The sequence below is a fragment of the Stegostoma tigrinum genome, chromosome 38 (assembly GCF_030684315.1).
Source record: "Stegostoma tigrinum isolate sSteTig4 chromosome 38, sSteTig4.hap1, whole genome shotgun sequence".
NCBI lineage: Eukaryota > Metazoa > Chordata > Chondrichthyes > Orectolobiformes > Stegostomatidae > Stegostoma > Stegostoma tigrinum.
In genome coordinates, this window is record NC_081391.1 from 20,934,165 (window position 1) to 20,960,001 (window position 25,837).

Below are 25,837 nucleotides of genomic sequence, written 5' to 3' on the forward strand. Positions count from 1 at the left end.
ATTGGTGCCTGTATGCATGGGTGGTTCCTGATTGGCCACCAGCAACTGTCAGTCATCATCAGTTCTGCCTCTCTCTGTGTGACTGCAGCATGGTCCCAGGACTATAAATACAAGAGCCTGTAGGAGAGAGAGACTTAGTTCTAGAGTTTTCTTGGTGCTTGTGAGCAGGAATAGTGAAGATGGCTTCCCAAGTGTGTCAGAACTACCACAAGGACTGTGAGGATGCTGTTAACAAGCAGATCAACCTGGAGCTCTATTCCTCCTATGTTTACCTCTCCATGGTGAGCTTTGTGGTATTGAGGCCTGTGCTATGATAGTGTTGACCTGTTTGGTTTTTACGCTGGGTTAATGAATTAGCTGTAACATGTATTATTTTCTGTGGCCCTTCCCCTGTTGCAATCTGGTGCAGGTCTTAACACTGACTCTCTGTTTTGTCTTCATGTCCAACTGGCTCCTGGATGTGGATGCCCAGCTTGCTGTCTCTGGACAATGTAACCCTTGGTGATTTTTCATTTAACTCTGGAGGGATGATTTGGTCTTGGTCAATAATTAATTTTTTTAAAACTTGGTTGCATTCATTTTCTCAACAAAAGCCTTCCCTGGTGGAAACTTTTCCTGACACAAATATACTCCTTTTTGTTTAAAACCTTGCCCCATTCACCAGACTGTCCTGTGCTCAAGATGTAAAGTTCCCTGAACTAAAAGAACAGCAGCTGCTGGACACTAAACACCAACAGAAAAGCTCTAAACATCTGGAAGAAAACCAAGCTCTGGGTCCACTGACCCTTTCTCAAGTGGCCTTGAGCTATGCAATGTGAGGAAAGAGGCACACTTTCACACTATGTATGTGATCTTTTTTCTCTCCCTAACAAAGCAGTTAGAATTCTGTGGAGTGGATGGTAGGACGCTGGGGTTATTCAGGTGGGTGATGGTGATAATGAGGCTGCTGACTGAGCTTTCTGGCTGTGTTCACGAACACACGTCCCTTCATTGAGTTGGACAGGGGCCTAACTGGTCTCCACCTCCTGAACAATAGTGTTTCTAACCTGCAGAGCAGGGATGTCTGATGGCAATAGCCAGCTGACCCCTTCATCATGGCACTATGCCTCTCTCTCTCTCTCTCTCTCTCTCTCTCTCACAGGCCAGGGATTGCGTTTGGTTTTTGTCCTTGATTTCCAGAATGCTGGTGAAATATCTGCACAAAGGCTGCTTAAGTATCTGTTGTTTGGGTTATAATCCATGGAAGGTGACTTCCTGCTTTGTCTGTTTTTTTAACCACTTAAATGTGGAATCAAGATGGTGCCCAGGTTAGTTCCTGAGTGAGGAGTGTCATTCACGAATTTCAGACAGTTTCCTTTAAACCTCTCTCTTCCCACAGTTCTCTTACTTTGACCGGGATGATGTTGCCCTGCATCACTTTGCTGAGTTCTTCAAGGAGCAGTCCCATGAGGAACGGGAACACGCTGAGAAACTGATGGCATTCCAGAATAAACGTGGAGGTCAAGTCCTCCTGCAGGACATTAAGGTTGGATTCTGAAGCCTTCTGTTTTGTGGCTTTTTGAGCAGCTACAATCGACTGGTATCTCCAGCTAATTCAATTTAGCATTGAACAAATACTGTATGAAGGGGAGGTTGTTCTGCAAAATAGGCTTCCTTTAGGTGAAAGGAAATACTCTGCACTTGAGGGCAATTGAGACTCACCAGAATAGTGAGTAGATATCAATGTGAATGACTCTCCTTCAGACAGAATGAGGGAGCAAAAGCTAAGACAGGAAATTGTTGCAGTGTGGAAAGTAGCAGTGTCCAGCCTTTCTGAATCTGGAAGATTCAAGCCAGGAATTACTTCCATTGGCACCTATTCTCTGCATGTGAATTCTGAGAATCGACATGAACAGTAGAATGTGTTCAGAAAATTTCTTAGTCCCTCAGTACAAAATCTAGTTGTCTTGATCAAATTCAAGTTTGTTTGTAGTACCTCCTACAATGATGAGGGATACTAACCGATGTAGACTAATGATACAACTGCCTGCTGAACTCTGCTTTCTGTTCCCACTTCCCTCCCTCCAGAAGCCAGAGCAGGATGAGTGGGGCAATGGTCTGGAGGCAATGCAGAGAGCTCTGCAGATGGAGAAGGATGTGAACCAGAGTCTGCTGGATCTGCACAAACTGGCCTCTGGCAACACAGACCCTCATGTGAGTGTGGTGTATTTAAATCTGGGTTTCTGAATAAAAACAGTGATCAGACACTTGGTCCTTTTTGTTAGCCACAAGATCTCATTTGACATTGTGGAGGGTTTTCTTGGGTTATACCAACATCCTCCTGTTTCTAAAACTGAGCACTTTCGAAAGTATTTGGCAATCTCCATGACATCACTTCACTGCTCGGTCTCCCAATCTGCATTTGGTCAGATTTAACCAGTTCCCCTCTTTGTCTTCCAGCTGTGCGACTTCCTGGAGAGGCACTACCTGGATGAGCAAGTGAAGATGATCAAGAAGCTGGGAGATCACATCACCAACCTGAAGAGACTGGGAGCCCCTGACAATGGCATGGGAGAGTACCTGTTTGACAGGCTCACACTCAGCTGAATGGGGTCAATATCTATATCTGTTGTACAAGGTGACCTCATTCTACTAAATGACTAGTTGTGCTCTGAGCAAATTAAAATAGTGTTCACCATGGAACTGAGCACAGTGTGTAATTTTCATAGCTTCTGGTTCTTGGAGCTTTTTGTGTTTTAATGTCTGATCATCAATCCTTTGTTCTTTGTGACAAGCTTTTGATTCAATGCCTGCCCCAGTAACTTGATCAGTGTTTGATTCTGCTGTGTCTGGGGATTGAGTGGGCAATCCTTTTATTGGAAATTCCATAACTGGTAAGGTTGTTGACAGATAAATCAGCATTACTGACATGTACTCACAGGGACAAGTTTGCAGGACCAGCTTCTAATCAATACACTGACTGAAATCATTCCTTTGCCTAAAGGGTAGGCACTGATCTAATGCACTGCCCTTGGCCATGTGTTTGCATCTCTTTTAAATAAGGAGATTCTGGAAACCAGGAACACAACCTGCTGGGAAATCTCAGGTTGGGCAGCATTGGTAGGGAGAAGGGTTGAACAGAACCTGGACATGAGACACTCAATCATCTCTTGATTGACTTTGTTGCCTGACAGTGAGGTGTTTTCCAGCAATTTGTTCTCATGCCTAGATGTTAGTGATTTTAGTAGTTTGTAAAATTCCTCCTTACAAGACTAAGATACAATGCTTTTCCACAGTCTCTTTTTTCTTTGACATAAGCAATTGCTCATGTCATTGTTCCCAGAGCTAGGGAATTAGTTTCTTCAGTATTTCCTTTATACATGTAGGAGAAGGAAAAATCTACCTTCTCTTAGAATGCTAACGTCTAGGAACGGCCATGCGAATGAAGCGGTGCCCACCTCGTTCCCTGTGTGATAATTTCTATTATTACCCTGCAACGAAGAGGTGACAAATACTGAGGATGCCTGGTGGAAAATCAAGCTAAAATACAAATACCATGTGCAGAATCGGCAGTTCCAATTTTTACGTTTATTAATCTTCAGCAGGAGAGCTGATCTGGCTGACCTGTGACTCCAAACAGTGCACTGTGGTGGCCTAATCACTATCAATCAGCCCTGAATTACAATGTGACTGGTTTGTGTAAGTGCTTTAACAGGATCAGGCTATCACTGACAGGCAGCATTTATTATCCATCTCTGATTACCCACCCAGCCCATGAGTAATTCAAATTAAACCCCTTTGCTCTGCCTGTGGCGTTACGCAAAGGCCCGATCAGGTAAGGATGGCAGTTTCTTACGAACAAGGACATTAGTGAACCAGAAGAGGCTTGTTTGGACCATCTCTTCTGGAAAGAGAATGATGTGCATGAAATTCTGTCAAGTCAGACAGTATCAGGATTACAGGTGGCAGTCTAACACTCCAGAATGTTGACAGCCTCCAGCAAACGAGCAGCCACTTTCGTCTATCCTTCCACCACTGACATACGCAGAGACTGCAATATATACCATCTACCAAATGCTGTAGGAATCCACCAAAGCTCCTCAGCCAACTTCTTAAAACCGTAACTACTTTCCATCGGACAAGGGCAGATGATATGTGGGAACACCACGTTCTACACCAAACCACCGATCAGCTGGTGTTGGAAACATCGCTCCCAGGTTCCCTCCCTAACAGCAGTATGGGTTTGATTACACCAAATGGGCAACAGTAATGCAAGAAGGCAAGTCACCACATTCTCTAAACTAATGTTGGCCCTGATCTCTGAGGGGTTCAAATACCTCTGGATGAAGAGGTTTTGGTGAAATGGTCAAGTTCCTGTTCAACCACAGCCGGAGTGCACAGTTCTGGCAGGTTCGACCCAAAGATGGTTATGCACAGAATTTCTGGAAGTAACCTGGACAGAGAGATGGTTAATTCATGATAACGGCTTGTCTAGTCCCTCTGTGTAGGAAGTTAAGGGATGGCTGTAATTGATAATTTTCAGAGGATTAATGGATTTGACAGGGTAGAGAGGAAAGAACCCATTTCTTCTCAATGATCATCTCGGACTGTGCGTAGAATGGGATGACAATCTTCACATTAGAATTACATCATCCAGGATAATATCAAAAACAATTTCTTTGTGGAAAGGACAATATCTGCGCGCACAGATATTTACTGCACAAGGTTTGATGTTGCCAATCACTTTCCAATTTCAACAAAAAAAAGTGAGTAATGCATTTTTGTCGAAGAAACACAAAGTCAAAACAGGCTCGATGTTACAAATCTGATGTGAGTACAGGAGCTCAGCGACTTTCAGTTTCAAGTATGTGATTATCTGAAAGTGGTCAGGCAGGATGAAGCTGTTATTAATGGAGATTGAGCCACTTTTGTGAACCTTGTGTTTTCAAATTGAGGCATCGAGTATAAAAGCAACGAATTGATGTTACACCTCTACAAATCATTGGTTAGACCACATTTCCATTATGTACTCAGTTCTGGGCGTGACATTCAAGGAAGGATGTGAAAAACCTCAAAAGTGTTCAAAGGTGATTTATTACGATGACCCCAGGAATGGGGAATTTTAGATACACAGAAAGATTAAGGAAAATGGGGGAAATCTCCTTGTAGGTGACCTTATTGACGTGATCAAAACTATGATCAATTTTGTCAGAGTAAAGCAGGATATTCTGATTTCAGCAGTTGACTTGTCAGTGACGAGGGGTCACAGTTTGTCAGTAGGGGAGATCAGAGTGAAATGGTTAGAAAACTCTTTGCTCAGAAAGTTGTTCGGATTTGGAATGTGCTGCCTGGGAGAGTGACGGAGGTCGATTCCATGGTTGGTTTCAGAACAAGAGTTGGATATGTCCTTGGAAGTGACGAATTTAGAGAGTGACAGAGATAGGGCTGGAAAGTGAGACTAATCAGGTAGCTCTTTCAGAAGCTATTACAGGAACGGTGGGCTGAACGGCCTCCTGTTGTGAAAAACGCTCTGAATTTCCACTCAGGAAATTCTGAGAGTTTGGGGACGGGGTTTGAATTCCACCTGTAGAAGGCACCTTTAATGTGGGAAAGCTGTTACACGCCAGCAGAGACATGGTCCTTTACACAAGGTAGACCCAGTTCCACTGGCAAAGAAATGTTGACTGGGGATCCCCCCACTGCTGACCAACACCCACTGTCACAGCCAACGATCGCACACACCTATCTTCCACCTGGATGGCCGCTGGGGACTGGTTTTGCATTGCACTTTATCAGGACCCTCCCCTCGATCGTACCATCCTGGGTGGCGCTGCCAGGAGGTGAAATCTTCTTCAGGTATCACTCTGAGAACCAACAGAACACTTGAGGCTCTCCATCACTGCGAGGTGACAATCCACAGGCAGGAGCTGGAGGCAGGGAGATTCTGCTCAGGTACAGACCCACCACAGAATCGGAGAATTGTTATGGCACAGCAGGAGGCCATTCGGTCCTTTGTGCCTGTACCTGTTCTGGTTGTTTTCTAAATCTGCCTGTAGAGATGATTTAAGATCTCTGGATCTGGTAGGAACTTGTACCAAGGCCTCCTGGTCCACAGCTAGGGACATGACCCCTTAACCACAAGACCCTGGCTGCGCTAGTTGCACAAACGTGGAATCATAGAAAATAAATGTTGAGTCGGCCATTCATCCCTTCCAGCCTGCTCTGCCATTCCATGTGATTGTGGCTGATTCCATAACTCAGCACCATATTCTCACCCTCTCTGCATTCCCTTTTGATCCAGCCCTCAAAGCTCTCCCCAATTCCTGTTTTGGCTTCAATCCTTTTCTGTGGCAGAGAATTCCACAGGATCCACCACCCCGCCCCCCGAGGTGAAGAGATTTCTCCTCACCTCAGTTCTAAATGTATCCTTAGACTGCAAACCCTGGTCCTGAACTCCCCCATAATCAGGAACATCCTTCCTGTCTTTTCCACAGCTGACACTGTTACAATTTTCTATGACCCAGAGACAATTTCCCAACTTTCTTTCCCAAATCCCAGCATAACAAGCTGAGAAACTGATGCCCCTCTTCCTCATTGAATCCCTCATGCAGTTGCTCACAACCACCTTAATTAAAAAAAATGTGAAAACTTTTCTCAAACCAAATTGACTTATTTTAAAAAAGAACCAAATAACACACGACCTGAGTGAGTGGTGCAGAAGGTTTGAGATGCCGAATGGCCTCCTGCTGTTCCAATCACAGAATAACCATCCAGACCTGGCTCTCATCTCCACCTCTGATCAGCTCTGCTTAACACACCCTCCCCCTCTCTCTCATTGGTGCCTGTATGCATGGGTGGTTCCTGATTGGCCACCAGCAACTGTCAGTCATCATCAGTTCTGCCTCTCTCTGTGTGACTGCAGCATGGTCCCAGGACTATAAATACAAGAGCCTGTGGGAGAGAGAGACTTAGTTCTAGAGTTTTCTTGGTGCTTGTGAGCAGGAATAGTGAAGATGGTTTCCCAAGTGTGTCAGAACTACCACAAGGACTGTGAGGATGCTGTTAACAAGCAGATCAACCTGGAGCTCTATTCCTCCTATGTTTACCTCTCCCTGGTGAGCTTTGTGGAATTGAAGCCTGTGCTATGATAGTGTTGACCTGTTTGGTTTTTATGCTGAGTTAATGAATTAGCTGTATCATGTATTATTTTCTGTGGCCCTTCCCCTGTTGCAATCTAGTGCAGGTCTTATCACTGACTCTCTGTTCAAAACTTGACCACTGTCTTCATGTCCAACTGGCTCCTGGATGTGGATGCCCAGCTTGCTGTCTCTGGACAATGTAACCCTTGGTGATTTTTTCATCTAACTCTGGAGGGATGATCTGGTCTTGGTCAATAATTAATTTTTGTAAAACTTTGGTTGTATTCCTTTTCTCAACAAAAGCTTTTCCTGACACAAATATACTCCTTTTTTAAAACCTTGCCCTATTCACCGGACTGTCTTGTGCTCAAGATGTCAAGTTCCCTGAACTAAAAGAACAGCTGCTGCTAGACATTAAACACTAACAAAAATAGCTAGAAAAGCTCTACAGAGCTGGAAGAAATCCAAGCTCTGGGTCCATTGACCCTTTCTCAGAAGTGGCTTTGAGCTATGCAATGTGAGGAAAGGGGCACATTTTCAGACTATGTATGTGTTTTTTTTTCTTTCTCTCTAACAAAGCAGTTAAAATTCTGTGGAGTGGGTGGTAGGACACTGCGGTTATTCAGGTGGGTGATAGTGATAATGAGACTGCTGACTGAGCTTTCTGGTTGTGTTAATGAACACATGTCCCTTCATTCAGTTGGACAGGGGCCGAACTGGTCTCCACCTCCTGAACAATAGTGTTTCTAACCTGCAGAGCAGGGATGTCTAATGGCTCTAGACAGCTCTCCCCTTCATCATCCATGGAAGGTGACTTCCTGCTTTGTCTGTTTTTTTAACCACTTAAATGTGGAATCCAGATGGTGCCCAGGTTAGTTCCAGAGTGAGGAGTGTCATTCATGAATTTCAGACAGTTTCCTTTTAGCCTCTCTCTTCCCACAGTTCTCTTACTTTGACCGGGATGATGTTGCCCTGCATCACTTTGCTGAGTTCTTCAAGGAGCAGTCCCATGAGGAACGGGAACACGCTGAGAAACTGATGGCATTCCAGAATAAACGTGGAGGTCGAGTCATCCTGCAGGACATCAAGGTTAGATTCTGAAGCCTTCTGTTTGCAGCTTTTTGTGAGCAGCTACAATCGACTGGTATCTCCATCTATTTAGCTTTAGCCTTGAACAAATACTGTGTGAAGGGGAGGGTGTTCACCAAAATAGGATTCCTTTAGGTTGAAAGGAAATACTCTGCACTTATGAGGGCAATTGAGAGGAACCAGAATAGTGAGTAGATATCAATGTGAATGACTCTCCTTCAGACAGAATGAGGTAACAAAAGCTAAGACAGGAAATTGTTGCACTGTGGAAAGTAGCAGTGTCCAGCCTTTCTGAATCTGGAAGATGTTTCTAACACCACAATAGTGAAGCCAGGAACTACTTCCATTGGTACCTATTCTCTGCATGTGAATTCTGAGAATCTACATTAACAGTAGAATGTGTTTAGAAAATTTGTTATTCCCTCAGTACAAAATCTAGTTGTCTTCAAATTAAAGTTGGTTTGCAGTACCTCCCCTACAATGATGAGGGATAACTAACTGATCAGATGTAGACTAATGATACAACTGCCTGCTGAACTGTGCTTTCTGTTCCTGCTTCCCTCCCTCCAGAAGCCAGAGCAGGATGAGTGGGGCAGTGGTCTGGAGGCAATGCAGAGAGCTCTGCAGATGGAGAAGGATGTGAACCAGAGTCTGCTGGATCTGCACAAACTCGCCTCTGGCCACACTGACCCTCATGTGAGTTTGTAAACTTTCTTCTTGGAAGAAAGTGGTGTGTTTGTGCACTCTCTGGGTAAAAATCCAATTACCTTCTCCCAGCCTCCTGCAGGCTGTTAAAACAAACTTACAAATGCATCACCTCAGTGGACCTCCACCTGGTTGTGATGGTCACATCTGTCATGGGGGTCACTTTCAGACACTTTTGATCCTCTGGATTAATTTTCTCTTCCAGCTGTGTGACTTCCTGGAGAGGCAATACTTGGATGAGCAAGTGAAGATGATCAAGAAGCTGGGAGATCACATCACCAACCTGAAGAGACTGGGAGCCCCTGACAATGGCATGGGAGAGTACCTGTTTGACAGGCTCACACTCGGCTGAATGGGGTCAATAATGTGTATGTTGTACATGGTGACATAATGCTAGTAACTTGGTTGTGCTCTGAGCAAATTAAAATAGTGTTCACCATGCAACTGAGTACTTTGCATAATTTCACAGCTGCTTCTGGCTCTTGGTATTGCTGTTTGACACCTGATCATGAAGTGTTTTTCTGTCTGATTAACCTTTGATTCAATGCCTGCCCCACTGGCTTGCTCCTTTTCTCTTGTTTGTAGGAATTAGGTGGGCAATCCTTGTAGTGGAAATTCCACAAGTGTTCAGTTTGGGTTTTTTTGGCTAGTAAGCAGTGTTGTATTGACTTCTTTATTCCAAACCAGCTTCTGGTCAATATCTTCAGTGAAACCAGCCCCCTGTCTCAATGTTAGACACTGCCCTTGCAAATGTTTAGGTCTCTTTTGTAAATAAGCAGGGGCAGGAAATAGCAAGTTTGGGGAGCATCTGTGGAGAGAAAACTGTTCAGTCCCAGGACCCAAGCTTTCCAGCAATTTTGTTGTCGCACTTCAAATCTAATGATTTGAGCATACATTCACTCTTTTTTTGGAACAGGAATATATATAGCAGAACATCCAGCATTTCAGATGCACTGATCTTTAGCATTTAGATAAGCAATTGTGTCCAGATCTGGGAAATTGGTTTCTCTCTTTTGCTGCGGTGGTGGAAGGAGTGAGGGCAGTGGCTGTTTGTAGGAGAATGGCAAAGTTTGTTTTCTTGTGTATCAGTCTCTCTGCTTCTAGACAATGATCCTGATTAGGTAATGAAGCAGTCCCCACCTTCGAGCCCCTGTGGTAGAACTTCTATCACTTCTCTGCAGTCTAAGGACGCCAAATGCTCATGACACCAGGAGAAAATAAAGCTCGAACCCAAATGCCACTGGCAGAAAGCAGCAGTTCCTATTCTTAGCAAGGAAATAAGCTCTCCTGATGTAGATTGACTGACTGGAATGTACCTACACCTGCAGAGCACTCTGGCTGCCTAATTACTGATGCTCAGGGGTGACAGATTCCTTTAGAAAAAGGATGAGGATGTCTCTGAGCTGACACCATTTATCCATTTCCGATTGCCCCCCGCCAAAGCCAGGTCAGAGTGTCACGCTTTGCTGTGGTTGCAGTGTCATATGCAGGCCAGACTAAGTAAGGATGCATTTTTTGACACTGAATTTAATGCTAGTCATCAGTTTCTTAATTCTAGAACTCCAGAGAGTTGTTGCACAGAATTAGAAGATCAGTCCACCACTCCAGAAATGTGATGGCCTCCCGCTGCCACCAGCCACGAGATTCATTCTTTGCACCACTGACACACACAGAGTACACTGTGTACTGCCTCCCAAAAGCTGCAGAAATCCACCATCGCTCCTGAGACAATACTTTCCATAGCCCTAATTACGTGCCATGGGAGAAAAGCATCTGATACAGGGGAACACCACCCCCTCTAACTACTCCACCAAGCGACATGCCATCCTGAGTTGGAAACGTGACCCGCCATGCTCCAGGGTTGGTGGATCAGAATCCTGGAATTCCCTCACTCAGAACATTATGGATCTGACGACAGCAAATAGGCAACAGCAATTCAAGAAGGAAAGCTACCACATTCTCTCATGGTGAGCCTGATCTCAGACCGGGTCCAATACCTCGGGATGGGCCTTCTTTTGTGAAATTGTCAAGTCCTAGTTCAACCCCATCTGGAGTGCACTATTCCAGTAGGTTCAATCCAAAGATGCTTATGCACAGAATTTCTGGAATGAACCTGGGCAGAAAGTTAATTGGCTACGATGATAATAGTTTTCCCAAGTCTCTCGGTGTAGAAGTGGAAGGGATGTCTGTGCTTGAAATTTACAAGTGGATTCATGGATTTGATAGGGTAGATAGAGAGATCCTGCTTCTTTTCAATTCCATTCCAGGACCGAGAGTGGGGAATATGATTACATTCCTAGTAGTAGAAGTAAATCATCCATGATAAAGCAAAAAACAGCTGCTTTTTGGAAAGGATAATATGTGAATGAGCAGTTAGATATTTATTCGGTAAGATATTGATGTTGCCAATCACTTTCCCATTGCAACATATGACCAAACAGGTAGATGAGAGAAAACCGGTTGATGTGGTGTATATGGATTTCGGCAAGGCTTTCGATTAGGCTATTGTACAAAATACGGAGGAATGGGATTGTGGGAGATATAGCAGTTTGGATCAGAAATTGGCTTGCTGAAAGAAGACAGCGTGGTGGTTGATGGGAAATGTTCATCCTAGAGACCGGTTACTCGCGGTGTACCGCAAGGGTCGGTGCTGGGTCCACTGCTGTTTGTCGTTTTTATAAACGTAGAAGGATGGGTTAGTAAATTTGCAGACGACACGAAGGTCGGTGGAGATGTGGATAGTGACGAAGAATGTTGTAGGTTACAGAGAGACGTAGATAAGTTGCAGAGCTGGGCTGAGAGGTGGCAAACGGAGGTTAATGCGGACAAGTGTGAGGTGTTGTACTTTGGTAGGAGGAACCGGAAGGCAAAGTACTGTAAGATTCTTGGTAGTGTAGATGAGCAGAGAGATCTCGGTGACCATGTACACAGATCCTTGAAAGTTGCCACCCAGGTTGACAGGGTTGTTAAGAAGGCATACAGTGTTTTAGCTTTTATGAATCCAGGGATCATGTTCCGGAACCAAGAGGTTATGCTGCAGCTGTACAAAACTCTGGTGCGGCCGCACTTGGAGCATTGCGTACAATTCTGGTCACCGCGTTATAAGAAGGATGTGGAAGTTTTGGAAAGGGTGCAGAGGAGGTTTACTAGGATGTTGCCTGGTATGGAGGGAAAGTCTTACGAGGAAAGGCTGAGGGACTTGAGGCTGTTCTCGTTAGAGAGAAGAAGGTTGAGAGGTGACTTAATTGAGACATATAAGATAATCAAAGGGTTAGACAGGTTGGATAGGGAGAGCCTTTTCCCTAGGACGGAAACGGCGAGCACGAGGGGGCATAGCTTTAAATTGAGGGGTGAACGATATAGGACAGATGTCAGAGGTAGTTGCTTTACTCAGAGAATAGTAAGGGTATGGAACGCTTTGCCTACAACGGTCGTAGATTCACCAACTTTAAGTACATTTAAGTCGTCATTGGACAAGCATATGGACGTACGTGGAATAGTGTTGGTTAGATGAGCTTCAGATCGGTATGACAGGTCGGCACAACGTCAGGGCCGAAGGGCCTGTACTGTGCTGTAATGTTCTATGTTCTATAACATAAAAGATTAATGCATTTTGGTTGAGAAACATAGAAAGACAAAACAGGCTCGATGTTACAAATCTGAGGTGAGTACGGGAGCAGAGGGACTTTGGGTTTCAAGTATGTGATTATCTGAAAGTGGCCGAGCGGGACTAACCTGCTATGAAGAAGGCTTTTGTGAAATGTGTGTTTTCAAATAGATGCGGAGAGTATAAAAGCGAGGAATAGATGTTACACCTCCACAAATCATGGGTTAGACCACATTTGCAGTACTGTGTTCAGTTCTGGGCATGGTATTTAAGGAAGGACATTAAAGCCCTCGACAGAGTTCAAAGGGCATTTACGAGAATGACACCAGGAATGAGGGATTTTAGATACAAGGAAAGATGAAGGAAATTGGGATAAATCTCCTTGAAGCATAGTTGATTAAGAGGTGTCCCCGTTGAAGTGACAAAAATAATGAACATTCTGGCAGGGTAAAGGAGGATACCCTGTTTTCACCAGTTGATACGGCAGTGATGAGGGGTCACAATTTGTCAGTAAGGGAGCTCTGAGATGAGGACAAACCTCTCTATTCAGAAGGTTGTTAGGATTTGGAATCTGATGCCTGGGAGAGTGGCGGAGGTAGATCCCATAGGTGGCTTCAAAACAAGAGCTGGATATATACTTGGGAGTGACGAATATAGAGGGTATAGGGCTGGAGAGGGGGACTAGGTGGGTAGCTCTTTCGGAAGCCGATACGGACATGATGGGCTGAATGGCCTCTGTCGTTAAAAATCCTCTGAATGTCCACCCAGGAACTTTTGTAAATTTTGGGTTTGTATTCCTCTCAGTCTTAAATGTCCAACCCAGTCCTCTTACATCAGGATACCCTGATCCTGGACTCCCCCATCATTGGGAACATCCTTCCTGTCCTTGCCCCGTCTGATCCTGTCACAGTTTTCTATGACCCAGAGCCAATTTGCCACCTTTCTGTCTCATATCCCAGCACAACAGGCTGAGAAACTGACACCTCTTCTTCATTGACTTCCTCGTGCAGTTTGTCACAACCACCTTAATTTAGAAACAAAATGTTAAAGCTTTTTTCAATTGCCAGTCATCATCAGTTCTGCCCTTCTCTGTGTCAGTGCGGGATGGCCCCCAGGAGTATAAATACAGAGCTTGTCGGGGAGCAACTCAGTTCTGGGGTGGTCTTGGTTTTAATGAACAAGGCTAGTGATGATGGCCTCCCAAGCGTGTCAGAACTACCACAAGGACTGTGAGGATGCTGTGAACAAGCAGATCAACCTGGAGCTTTATTCCTCCTATGTTTACCTCTCCATGGTGAGACTTGTGATCTTGAATGGTCTATTTCAGTGTTAGGGCTGTGATATGATTGTACTGAGCCTTTAAGTGGCTTCTTGCTCAATGATTTAGTACTACCATATATCTTGTCTGTTGTCCTTCCTGGAATGAATCCAGTGAGTGCTCTTAATGCTAATTCTGTAGCAATTTTAAGCTTGTCTTGTGTTGGAGCTGGCTCTTGTCTAGGAGTCCCCAGTATGTTGTAATTCTGGGCAGAGCACATTTTTGGTGCTGAGGGATGGCCTGGTTCTGCTTCTTAATTCAACTCCTCCTTCCATGTTGATATCAATGGCCCATTTATATTTGAAATCATTTACATCCTTGTGGAAGCTTGCATCAGTCCAAATCTAACTTTTTATATCTTGTCCTTTTAATGAAGCCTTTTTTTTAATAAACATCCTAACTGTGATTAACTACTGGAAATAAAAGACTAAAATGAGCTGCTGGAAAAGCTTAGTGGGTCTGGTAGGATCTGTGGTGAGAAATCAGTTCCTGTTTTTGGTCCGGTGACCTTTCCTTCATGGTTTTTAGTTGCTACTTATGAGGAGCAGACTTTTTCCACTCCCAAGATGGATTATCTGGAACAAAAATCAGTCACTGTCTCTTGTGCAGATGAGGTGTTAGGACAGTGGGGCTAAATCAGATGAGTGATGTTGGTAATGTGAGGAGCTCAGATTTCAGCTTCTCTTGGTCAACATGCACATGTCCCTTCGTTCTGTTGGACAATGCCCTGATTGGCTTCCAGCACTGGGTAATAGTGTTTCTGACCTGCAGTGCAGGGATGTCTAATGCCTGTTGCCAGCTGTGACCGTCACCGTGCACTGTCTCACCAAGTCACCGACCAGGGGTTGTAGCGGGTGCTACTTAATCTTTATTTCTAGATGTTTGAACAAATATCTGTCTAGTTTAGTTTATGGATGACCATAAATGTAAATACCTGTCTTCTTACTGTCCATCTAACTTCCATTTCGTGAGCAAAACCAAGCTGAATTGAGTGAAATTTACTTCCCATTTTGTCTGTTTGCAGTTCTCTCTCTTTGACCAGGATGATGTTGCCCTCCATCACTTTGCTGAGTTCTTCAAGGAGCAGTCCCATGAGGAGCGGGAACACGCTGAGAAACTGATGGCATTCCAGAATAAACGTGGAGGCTGAGTCCTCCCGAGGACATCAAGGTTGGATTCTGAGAATGTCTGTCTGTTTGCAGCTTTTTGAGCAGCTACAATCGACTGGTATCTCCATCTATTTAGCTTCAGGATTGATCAAATACTATGTCAAGGGCAAGTTGTTCACCAAAACAGGATTTGTTTAGGGAAAAGGGAAATACTTTGCATTTGTGACTCAATAGCAGAAGGCAATTCAGATGATCCAGGCTACTGGATGGTGAGCACATGTCCCTGTATGTGACTCTATATGGACAAGGTGAGGTAACAAAAGGTAAGGCTGAGAACTTGCAGCTACAAAAAGCAGCAGCATCCAACCTCACTACATCCAGAAGAGGTTTGTAATGCCTTGGGACCATTCTGGTCACTACATCAAACAGTAAAGCAAGGGATTACTTCCATTGCGACTGATTCTAGATACGACTTCTTTCAGAATTCACAGTAACAGTGGGATATGTTAACATTTCTTTATTCTCAGACCAGCATAAAATCTAGAGGGTTTTTGTATCCAAGTAAAATTTTTTGTCTGAATGTAACCCCTGGAAATGATGAGGGATAACTAACTGATCAGATGTAGACTAATGATACAACTGCCTGCTGAGCTGTGCTTTCTGTTCCTGCTTCCCTCCCTCCAGAAGCCAGAGCAGGATGAGTGGAGCAATGGTCTGGAGGCAATGCAGAGAGCTCTGCAGATGGAGAAGGATGTGAACCAGAGTCTGCTGGATCTGCACAAACTCGCATCTGGCCACACTGACCCTCATGTGAGTTTGTAAACTTTCTTCTTGGAAGAAAGTGGTGTGTTTGTGCACTCTCTGGGTAAACATCCAATTACCTTCTCCCAGCCTCCTGCAGGCTGTTAAAACAAACATACAAATGCATCACCTCAGTGGACCTCCACATGGTGGTGATGGTCACATCTGTCATGGGGGTCACTTTCAGACACTTTTGATCCTCTGGATTAATTTTCTCTTCCAGCTGTGTGACTTCCTGGAGAGGCAATACTTGGATGAGCAAGTGAAGATGATCAAGAAGCTGGGAGATCACATCACCAACCTGAAGAGACTGGGAGCCCCTGACAATGGCATGGGAGAGTACCTGTTTGACAGGCTCACACTCAGCTGAATGGGGTCAATAATGTGAATGTTGTACATGGTGACATAATGCTAGTAACTTGGTTGTGCTCTGAGCAAATTAAAATAGTGTTCACCATGCAACTGAGTACTTTGCATAATTTCACAGCTGTTTCTGGCTCTTGGTATTGCTGTTTGACACCTGATCATGAAGTGTTTTTCTGTTCTGATTAACCTTTGATTCAATGCCTGCCCCACTGGTTTGCTCCTTTTCTCTTGTTTGTAGGAATTAGGTGGGCAATCCTTGTAGTGGAAATTCCACAAGTGTTCAGTTTGGGTTTTTTGGCTAGTAAGCAGTGTTGTATTGACTTTTTTATTCCAAACCAGCTTCTGGTCAATATCTTCAGTGAAACCAGCCCCCTGTCTCAATGTTAGACACTGCCCTTGCAAAGGTTGAGGTCTCTTTTGTAAATAAGCAGGGGCAGGAAATAGCAGGTTTGGGGAGCATCTGTGGAGAGAAAACTGTTCAGTCCCAGGACCCAAGCTTTCCAGCAATTTTGTTGTCGCACTTCAAATCTAATGATTTGAGCATACATTCACTCTTTTTGGAACAGGAATATATATAGCAGAACATCCAGCATTTCAGATGCACTGATCTTTAGCATTTAGATAAGCAATTGTGTCCAGACCTCGGAAATTGGTTTCTCTCTTTTGCTGCGGTGGTGGAAGGAGTGAGGGCAGTGGCTGTTTGTAGGAGAATGGCAAAGTTTGTTTTCTTGTGTATCAGTCTCTCTGCTTCTAGACAATGATCCTGATTAGGTAATGAAGCAGTCCCCACCTTCGAGCCCCTGTGGTAGAACTTCTATCACTTCTCTGCAGTCTAAGGACGCCAAATGCTCATGACACCAGGAGAAAATAAAGCTCGAACCCAAATGCCACTGGCAGAAATCAGCAGTTCCTATTCTTAGCAAGGAAATAAGCTCTCCTTATGTAGATTGACTGACTGGAATGTACCTACACCTGCAGAGCACTCTGGCTGCCTAATTACTGATGCTCAGGGGTGACAGATTCCTTTATAAAAAGGATGAGGATGTCTCTGAGCTGACACCATTTATTTATCCATTTCCGATTGCCCCCCGCCAAAGCCAGGTCAGAGTCTCACGCTTTGCTGTGGTTGCAGTGTCATATGCAGGCCAGACTAAGTAAGGATGCATTTTTGACACTGAATTTAATGCTCCTCATCAGTTTCTTAATTCTAGAACTCCAGAGAGTTGTTGCACAGAATTAGAAGATCAGTCCACCACTCCAGAAATGTGATGGCCTCCCGCTCCCACCAGCCACGAGATTCATTCTTTGCACCACTGACACACACAGAGTACACTGTGTACTGCCTCCCAAAAGCTGTAGAAATCCACCATCGCTCCTGAGACAATACTTTCCATAGCCCTAATTACGTGCCATGGGAGAAAGGCATCTGATACAGGGGAACACCACCCCCTCTAACTACTCCACCAAGCTACATGCCATCCTGAGTTGGAAACGTGACCCGCCATGCTCCAGTGTCGGTGGATCAGAATCCTGGAATTCCCTCACTCGGAACATTATGGATCTGACGACAGCAAATAGGCAACAGCAATTTAAGAAGGAAAGCCACCACATTCTCTCATGGTGGGCCTGATCTCAGACCGGGTCCAATACCTCTGGATGGGCCTTCTTTTGTGAAATTGTCAAGTCCTAGTTCAACCCCATCTGGAGTGCACTGTTCCAGTAGGTTCAATCCAAAGATGCTTATGCACAGAATTTCTGGAATGAACCTGGGCAGAAAGTTAATTGGCTACGATGATAATAGTTTTCCCAAGTCTCTCGGTGTAGAAGTGGAAGGGATGTCTGTGCTTGAAATTTACAAGTGGATTCATGGATTTGATAGGGTAGACAGAGAGATCCTGCTTCTTTTCAATTCCATTCCAGGACCGAGAGTGGGGAATATAATTACATTCCTAGCAGTAGAAGTAAGTCATCCATGATAAAGCAAAAAACAGCTGCTTTTTGGAAAGGATAATATGTGAATGAGCAGTTAGATATTTATTCGGTAAGATATTGATGTTGCCAATCACTTTCCCATTGCAACATATGACCAAACAGGTAGATGAGAGAAAACCGGTTGATGTGGTGTTATGGATTTCGGCAAGGCTTTCGATTAGGCTATTGTACAAAATGTGGAGGAATGGGATTGTGGGAGATATAGCAGTTTGGATCAGAAATTAGCTTGCTGAAAGAAGACAGGGTGGTGGTTGATGGGAAATGTTCATCCTGGAGACCAGTTACTCGCGGTGTACCGCAAGGGTCCGTGTTGGGTCCACTGCTGTTTGTCATTTTTATAAACGTAGAAGGATGGGTTAGTAAATTTGCAGACGACACGAAGGTCGGTGGAGATGTGGATAGTGACGAAGAATGTTGTAGGTTACAGAGAGACGTGGATAAGTTGCAGAGCTGGGCTGAGAGGTGGCAAACGGAGGTTAATGCGGACAAGTGTGAGGTGATGTACTTTGGTAGGAGGATCCGGAAGGCAAAGTACTGTAAGATTCTTGGTAGTGTAGATGAGCAGAGAGATCTCGGTGACCATGTACACAGATCCTTGAAAGTTGCCACCCAGGTTGACAGGGTTGTTAAGAAGGCCTAGAGTGTTTTAGCTTTTATGAATCCAGGGATCATGTTCCGGAACCAAGAGGTTATGCTGCAGCTGTACAAAACTCTGGTGCGGCCACACTTGGAGCATTGCGTACAGTTCTGGTCACCGCGTTATAAGAAGGATGTGGAAGTTTTGGAAAGGGTGCAGAGGAGGTTTACTAGGATGTTGCCTGGTATGGAGGGAAAGTCTTACGAGGAAAGGCTGAGGGACTTGAGGCTGTTCTCGTTAGAGAGAAGAAGGTTGAGAGGTGACTTAATTGAGGCATATAAGATAATCAAAGGGTTAGACAGGTTGGATAGGGAGAGCCTTTTCCCTTGGATGGAAACGGCGAGCACGATGGGGCATAGCTTTAAATTGAGGGGTGAAAGATATAGGACAGATGTCAGAGGTAGTTACTTTACTCAGAGAATAGTAAGGGTATGGAACGCTTTGCCTGCAACGGTCGTAGATTCACCAACTTTAAGTACATTTTAAGTCGTCATTGGACAAGCATATGGACGTACATGGAATAGTGTTGGTTAGATGAGCTTCGGATCGGTATGACAGGTCGGCACAACGTCAGGGCCGAAGGGCCTGTACTGTGCTGTAATGTTCTATGTTCTATAACATAAAAGATTAATGCATTTTGGTTGAGAAACATAGAAAGACAAAACAGGCTCGATGTTACAAATCTGAGGTGAGTACGGGAGCAGAGGGACTTTGGGTTTCAAGTATGTGATTATCTGAAAGTGGCCGAGCGGGACTAACCTGCTATGAAGAAGGCTTTTGTGAAATGTGTGTTTTCAAATAGATGCGGAGAGTATAAAAGCGAGGAATAGATGTTACACCTCCACAAATCATGGGTTAGACCACATATGCAGTACTGTGTTCAGTTCTGGGCATGGTATTTAAGGAAGGACATTAAAGCCCTCGACAGAGTTCAAAGGGCATTTACGAGAATGACACCAGGAATGAGGGATTTTAGATACAAGGAAAGATGAAGGAAATTGGGATAAATCTCCTTGAAGCATAGTTGATTAAGAGGTGTCCCCGTTGAAGTGACAAAAATAATGAACATTCTGTCAGGGTAAAGGAGGATATCCTGTTTTCACCAGTTGATACGGCAGTGATGAGGGGTCACAATTTGTCAGTAAGGGAGCTCTGAGATGAGGACAAACCTCTCTATTCAGAAGGTTGTTAGGATTTGGAATCTGATGCCTGGGAGAGTGGCGGAGGTAGATCCCATAGGTGGCTTCAAAACAAGAGCTGGATATATACTTGGGAGTGACGAATATAGAGGGTATAGGGCTGGAGAGGGGGACTAGGTGGGTAGCTCTTTCGGAAGCCGATACGGACATGATGGGCTGAATGGCCTCTGTCGTTAAAAATCCTCTGAATGTCCACCCAGGAACTTTTGTAAATTTTGGGTTTGTATTCCTCTCAGTCTTAAATGTCCAACCCAGTCCTCTTACATCAGGATACCCTGATCCTGGACTCCCCCATCATTGGGAACATCCTTCCTGTCCTTGCCCCGTCTGATCCTGTCACAGTTTTCTATGACCCAGAGCCAATTTGCCACCTTTCTGTCTCATATCCCAGCACAACAGGCTGAGAAACTGACACCTCTTCTTCATTGACTTCCTCGTGCAGTTTGTCACAACCACCTTAATTTAGAAACAAAATGTTAAAGCTTTTTTCAATTGCCAGTCATCATCAGTTCTGCCCTTCTCTGCGTCAGTGCGGGATGGCCCCCAGGAGTATAAATACAGAGCTTGTCGGGGAGCAACTCAGTTCTAGGGTGGTCTTGGTTTTAATGAACAAGGCTAGTGATGATGGCCTCCCAAGCGTGTCAGAACTACCACAAGGACTGTGAGGATGCTGTTAACAAACAGATCAACCTGGAGCTCTATTCCTCCTATGTTTACCTCTCCATGGTGAGACTTGTGATCTTGAATGGTCTATTTCAGTGTTAGGGCTGTGATATGATTGTACTAATCATTTACATCCTTGTGGAAGCCTGCATCAGTCCAAATCTAACTTTTTATATCTTGTCCTTTTAATGAAGCCTTTTTTTTAATAAGCATCCTAACTGTGATTAACTCCTGGAAATAAAAGACTAAAATGAGCTGCTGGAAAAGCTTAGTGGGTCTGGTAGGATCTGTGGTGAGAAATCAGTTCCTGTTTTTGGTCCGGTGACCTTTCCTTCATGGTTTTTAGTTGCTACTTATGAGGAGCAGACTTTTTCCACTCCCAAGATGGATTATCTGGAACAAAAATCAGTCACTGTCTCTTGTGCAGATGAGGTGTTAGGACAGTGGGGCTAAATCAGATGAGTGATGTTGGTAATGTGAGGAGCTCAGATTTCAGCTTCTCTTGGTCAACATGCACATGCCCCTTCATTCAGTTGGACAATGCCCTGATTGGCTTCCAGCACTGGGTAATAGTGTTTCTGACCTGCAGTGCAGGGATGTCTAATGCCTGTTGCCAGCTGTGACCGTCACCGTGCACTGTCTCACCAAGTCACCTACCAGGGGTTGTAGCGGGTGCTACTTAATCTTTATTTCTAGATGTTTGAACAAATGTCTGTCTAGTTTAGTTTATGGATGACCATAAATGTAAATACCTGTCTTCTTACTGTCCATCTAACTTCCATTTCGTGAGCAAAACCAAGCTGAATTGAGTGAAATTTACTTCCCATTTTGTCTGTTTGCAGTTCTCTCTCTTTGACCGGGATGATGTTGCCCTCCATCACTTTGCTGAGTTCTTCAAGGAGCAGTCCCATGAGGAGCGGGAACACGCTGAGAAACTGATGGCATTCCAGAATAAACGTGGAGGCTGAGTCCTCCTGCAGGACATCAAGGTTGGATTCTGAGAATGTCTGTCTGTTTGCAGCTTTTTGAGCAGCTACAATCGACTGGTATCTCCATCTATTTAGCTTCAGGATTGATCAAATACTATGTCAAGGGCAAGTTGTTCACCAAAACAGGATTTGTTTAGGGAAAAGGGAAATACTTTGCATTTGTGACTCAATAGCAGAAGGCAATTCAGATGATCCAGGCTACTGGATGGTGAGCACATGTCCCTGTATGTGACTCTATATGGACAAGGTGAGGTAACAAAAGGTAAGGCTGAGAACTTGCAGCTACAAAAAGCAGCAGCATCCAACCTCACTACATCCAGAAGAGGTTTGTAATGCCTTGGGACCATTCTGGTCACTACATCAAACAGTAAAGCAAGGGATTACTTCCATTGCGACTGATTCTAGATACGACTTCTTTCAGAATTCACAGTAACAGTGGGATATGTTAACATTTCTTTATTCTCAGACCAGCATAAAATCTAGAGGGTTTTTGTATCCAAGTAAAATTTTTTGTCTGAATGTAACCCCTGGAAATGATGAGGGATAACTAACTGATCAGATGTAGACTAATGATACAACTGCCTGCTGAGCTGTGCTTTCTGTTCCTGCTTCCCTCCCTCCAGAAGCCAGAGCAGGATGAGTGGGGCAATGGTCTGGAGGTGATGCAGAGAGCTCTGCAGATGGAGAAGGATGTGAACCAGAGTCTGCTGGATCTGCACAAACTTGCCTCTGACCACATAGACCCTCATGTGAGGTTTTATCCCTTTCCTGGAAGAAAGTGATCTGTTTGTGTACTTCCAGGGTGGGGAATCCAATTATTTTTCTATCTGCCTCCTGCAGGATGTTTAAACAAAACCTTGTGAAGGCATCACTTGCATGCCCCTCCCCCATAGTGAGGTGATGGTCACTTCTGTCATGGGAGGTCACTGACATTTTTTGATCCTTGTTGGATTAATTTTGTCTTCCAGCTGTGATTTCATGGAGAGGCACTACTTGGATAAGCAAGTGAAGATGATCAAGAAGCTGGGAGATCACATCACCAACCTGAAGAGACTGGGAGCCCCTGACAATGGCATGGGAGAGTACATGTTTGACAGGCTGCCACTCCGTTGAATGGGGTCAATATCTATATCTGTTGTACATGGTGACCTCATTCTACTAAATGACTAGTTGTTCTCTGAGCAAATTAAAAGAGTGTTCACCATGGAACTGAGTACAGTGTGTAATTTTCATAGCTTCTGGTTCTTGGAGGTTTTTTGTGTTTTAACATCTGGTAATCAAATCCATTTTCTGTTCTTTCTTGCAACCTTTGATTCAATGCCTGCCCCAGTAATTTGCTCGGTGTTTGCTTCTGCTGAGCGTCTGTCTGTAGGGATTGAGTGGGCAATCTTGTCCTTGGAAATGCCACAACTGGCAAATATCTGCATTGCAGACAATGCCAGAACAAAATCTGTCCTCAGCTTTCCCAGGACAATTTTTCAGGACCAGCTTCGGCTCAAAACCATGACTGAAATCTGTCCTGTGCCTAAACATTAGGCATTGCCAAGGCCTGTCCATTCATTCAATCTTCAGCATTTTTGGAAAAACCAAGCTGACACTGGAAACCAGGAACAAAAGCTGCTGGGAAATCTCAGGTTTGGTAGTGAGAAGTGTTGAACAGAACCGGGACACGAGACACGTGTTTATCTCTTGACTGATTTTGTTGCCAGGCCATGAGGTGTTTTGCACCTACTTGTTCTCTTGCTTAAATCCTACTGACTTTAATAGGTCACAAAATTCCTCATTACAAGGATATAAAGTTGACCAATCGTGCAAGGTACACCTGCTTTTCTGCAATTGCTTACCATTTACATGTTTCCTGAGCTAGAGAATTGTTTCTCTGGTATGTCCTTTCCATTCAGTAGAATGAAAGCTCTGCTTTCTCCCTGACAATGCTAATGACTATGGCCTCTATTAGGCAATGAAGCAGTGCCCACCTTCTAAAGCATCTGCTGTAACTCCTGTCCTTGCTCTGCAATGCAAAGGTGACAAATGCTGAGGACACCTGATGACAATAAAGCAAAAACCAAAATACCACTTGCAGAAGTCAGTAGTTCCAATTTCCTTTACATTTAATTGTGAAGAAAATCAGCTTTCTGATGTAATCTGGCCTCCATGTGGCTCCACACACGCTGCATTGGGTCTAGCTCATTGCTGTCAATCACAATCAGTCACTGGTTTCTAATGGGTGACCACTGACAATTCCTTGACAGGATAAGGATGTCACTGACCAGGCAGCATTTATCCTCTGTCTGAACTGCCCATGGGCCCATTAGTCAACTACAGTGCTTTAGGCTTGGTGTCATATACTGGCCAGACCAGGTAAGGATGGCAGTTTGGCAGTTCCCTTCCCTGAATGACTTCAGTGAAAAGGATATTTTATTCAGACTAGGAATTGCATGCTCATTTTTAGGTTCATAATGCCCAAAGAGAGTTTTTCAGACAGAATCAGGACAATGGGCCTCAGTCCCACACTCCAGAAGCTTAACAGTTGCCAGCTCAGAGCAGCCACGAGATTCACTCCTTCCACCACTGACACACAGGGACTGCAATGTGTACTATCACCAAATGTTGCAGAAATCCACCAAAGCTCCCTAGACAACACCTTCCAAAGCCCCCATTACTTGCCATGGGACAAGGGCAGCAAATACATGGAACACAACCGCCTCTAAGTTCTACACCAAGCCATTCACCATCCTGAGTTGGAAACATGGTCCCATTCCCCTAGTGTGCTGGATCAGAATCCTGGAATTCCCTCCCTAACAGCATTGGGGATCTGCCTACACCAAATGGGCAACAGCAATTCAAGAACGCAAGCCACCACATTCTCTCATCTAATGTTAGGCCTGATCTCCGAGGGTTTCAACTACCTCTGGCTGATGGTTCTTTTGTGAAATTGTCAAGTTCTAGCTCAACCACAGCTGGAGTGCTCAGTTCTAACAGCTTCGACCCAAAGATGGTTATGCACAGAATTTCTGGAATGAACTTGGACAGAGAGCTGGTTCATTGATGATAACGGTTTGTCCCAGTCCCTCTGTGTAGAAGGTTAAGGGATGGCTGTGTTTGAAATTTCAAAGAGGATTAATGGATTTGACAGAGTGGACAGACAGAATCTGTTTCTTGTCTATGGTCATTGAGGACTGTGTGCAAAATAGGATTATAATTTTCACATTACAACTAAATCATCCAGGATAGTGTCAAAAACAGCTTCTTTGTGGAGAAGATAATATGTGCACGTGCTGTTAGATATTTATTGGGTAAGGCTTGACTTTGACAATCACTTTCTAATTTCAACACTAAAAATATGTGAATAACACATTTTGTTTGAGAAACATAGAAAGACAAAACAGGCTCAATGTTCCAAATCTGATGTGAGTACAGGAGCAGAGAGACTTTGGGTTTCAAGTATGTGATTATCTGAAAGTGACCAGCCAAGATGATGCTGTTATTGAGAAGGCTGTGGTGAACCAAGCATGTGGATGAGGGAAGGGCAGTTGACGTGGTGTACATGGACTTCAGTAAAGCCTTTGATAAGGTTCCACATGGTAGGCTATTGGAGAAAATACAGAGGCAGAGGATTGAGGGAGATTTAGCAGTTTGGATTAGAAACTGGCTTTCTGTGAGAAGGCAACGAGTGGTGGTTGATGGAAAATATCCAGCCTGGAGTCAGGTCACTCGTAGTGTGCCTCAAGGATCTGCTTTAGGACCACTGCTGTTTGTCATTTTTATAAATGACTTGGACGCAGGCATAGGTGGATGGGTTAGTAAGTTTGCAGATGACACTAAAGTCGGTGGAGTGGTGGACGGGGTGGAAGAATGTTGCACGTTGCAGGGAGACTTGGATAAACTGCAGAATTGGGCTGAAAGGTGGCAAATGGAGTTCAATGCAGATAAATGTTAGTTGATTCAATTTTGGGGGAATAACAGGAAGGCAGAATACCGGGTCAATGGAAAGATTCTTGGCAGTGTGGATGTGCAGATGGATCTTGGTGTCCATGTACATAGATCCCTGAAAGTTGTCACCAGGTTGATAATGCTGATAAGAAGGCTTACCGTGTGTTAGGTTTTATTGGTAGAGGGATTGAGTTCCGGAGCCGTGATGTCATGCTGCAACTGTACAAAACGCTAGTGCGGCCTCATTTGGAATATTGCGTGCAGTTCTGGTCACCCCATTACAGGAAGGATGTGGAAGCATTGGGAAAGGT

The 25,837-nt window shown here is 44.4% G+C and overlaps 2 protein-coding genes and 2 pseudogenes across 2 annotated transcripts; all 4 read left to right on the top strand.

The window, feature by feature from the left end:
* Positions 1-179: 179 nt before the first annotated feature.
* LOC132206587 (ferritin, middle subunit-like) lies at positions 180-2,586 on the top strand. Its single transcript, XM_059640823.1, has 4 exons — positions 180-281; positions 1,379-1,525; positions 2,068-2,193; positions 2,440-2,586. The coding sequence occupies exons 1-4, from the start codon at positions 180-182 to the stop codon at positions 2,584-2,586; spliced, it is 522 nt and encodes a 173-aa protein (XP_059496806.1).
* A 4,406-nt stretch (positions 2,587-6,992) lies between these two features.
* LOC132206571 (ferritin, heavy subunit-like) lies at positions 6,993-9,264 on the top strand. Its single transcript, XM_059640803.1, has 4 exons — positions 6,993-7,094; positions 8,061-8,207; positions 8,778-8,903; positions 9,118-9,264. The coding sequence occupies exons 1-4, from the start codon at positions 6,993-6,995 to the stop codon at positions 9,262-9,264; spliced, it is 522 nt and encodes a 173-aa protein (XP_059496786.1).
* Positions 9,265-13,708: 4,444 nt separating this feature from the next.
* On the top strand, positions 13,709-16,117 carry LOC132206590 (ferritin heavy chain B-like; annotated as a pseudogene).
* Positions 16,118-20,562: 4,445 nt separating this feature from the next.
* LOC132206533 (ferritin, middle subunit-like) lies at positions 20,563-22,706 on the top strand (annotated as a pseudogene).
* The last annotated feature ends 3,131 nt before the right edge of the window (positions 22,707-25,837 follow it).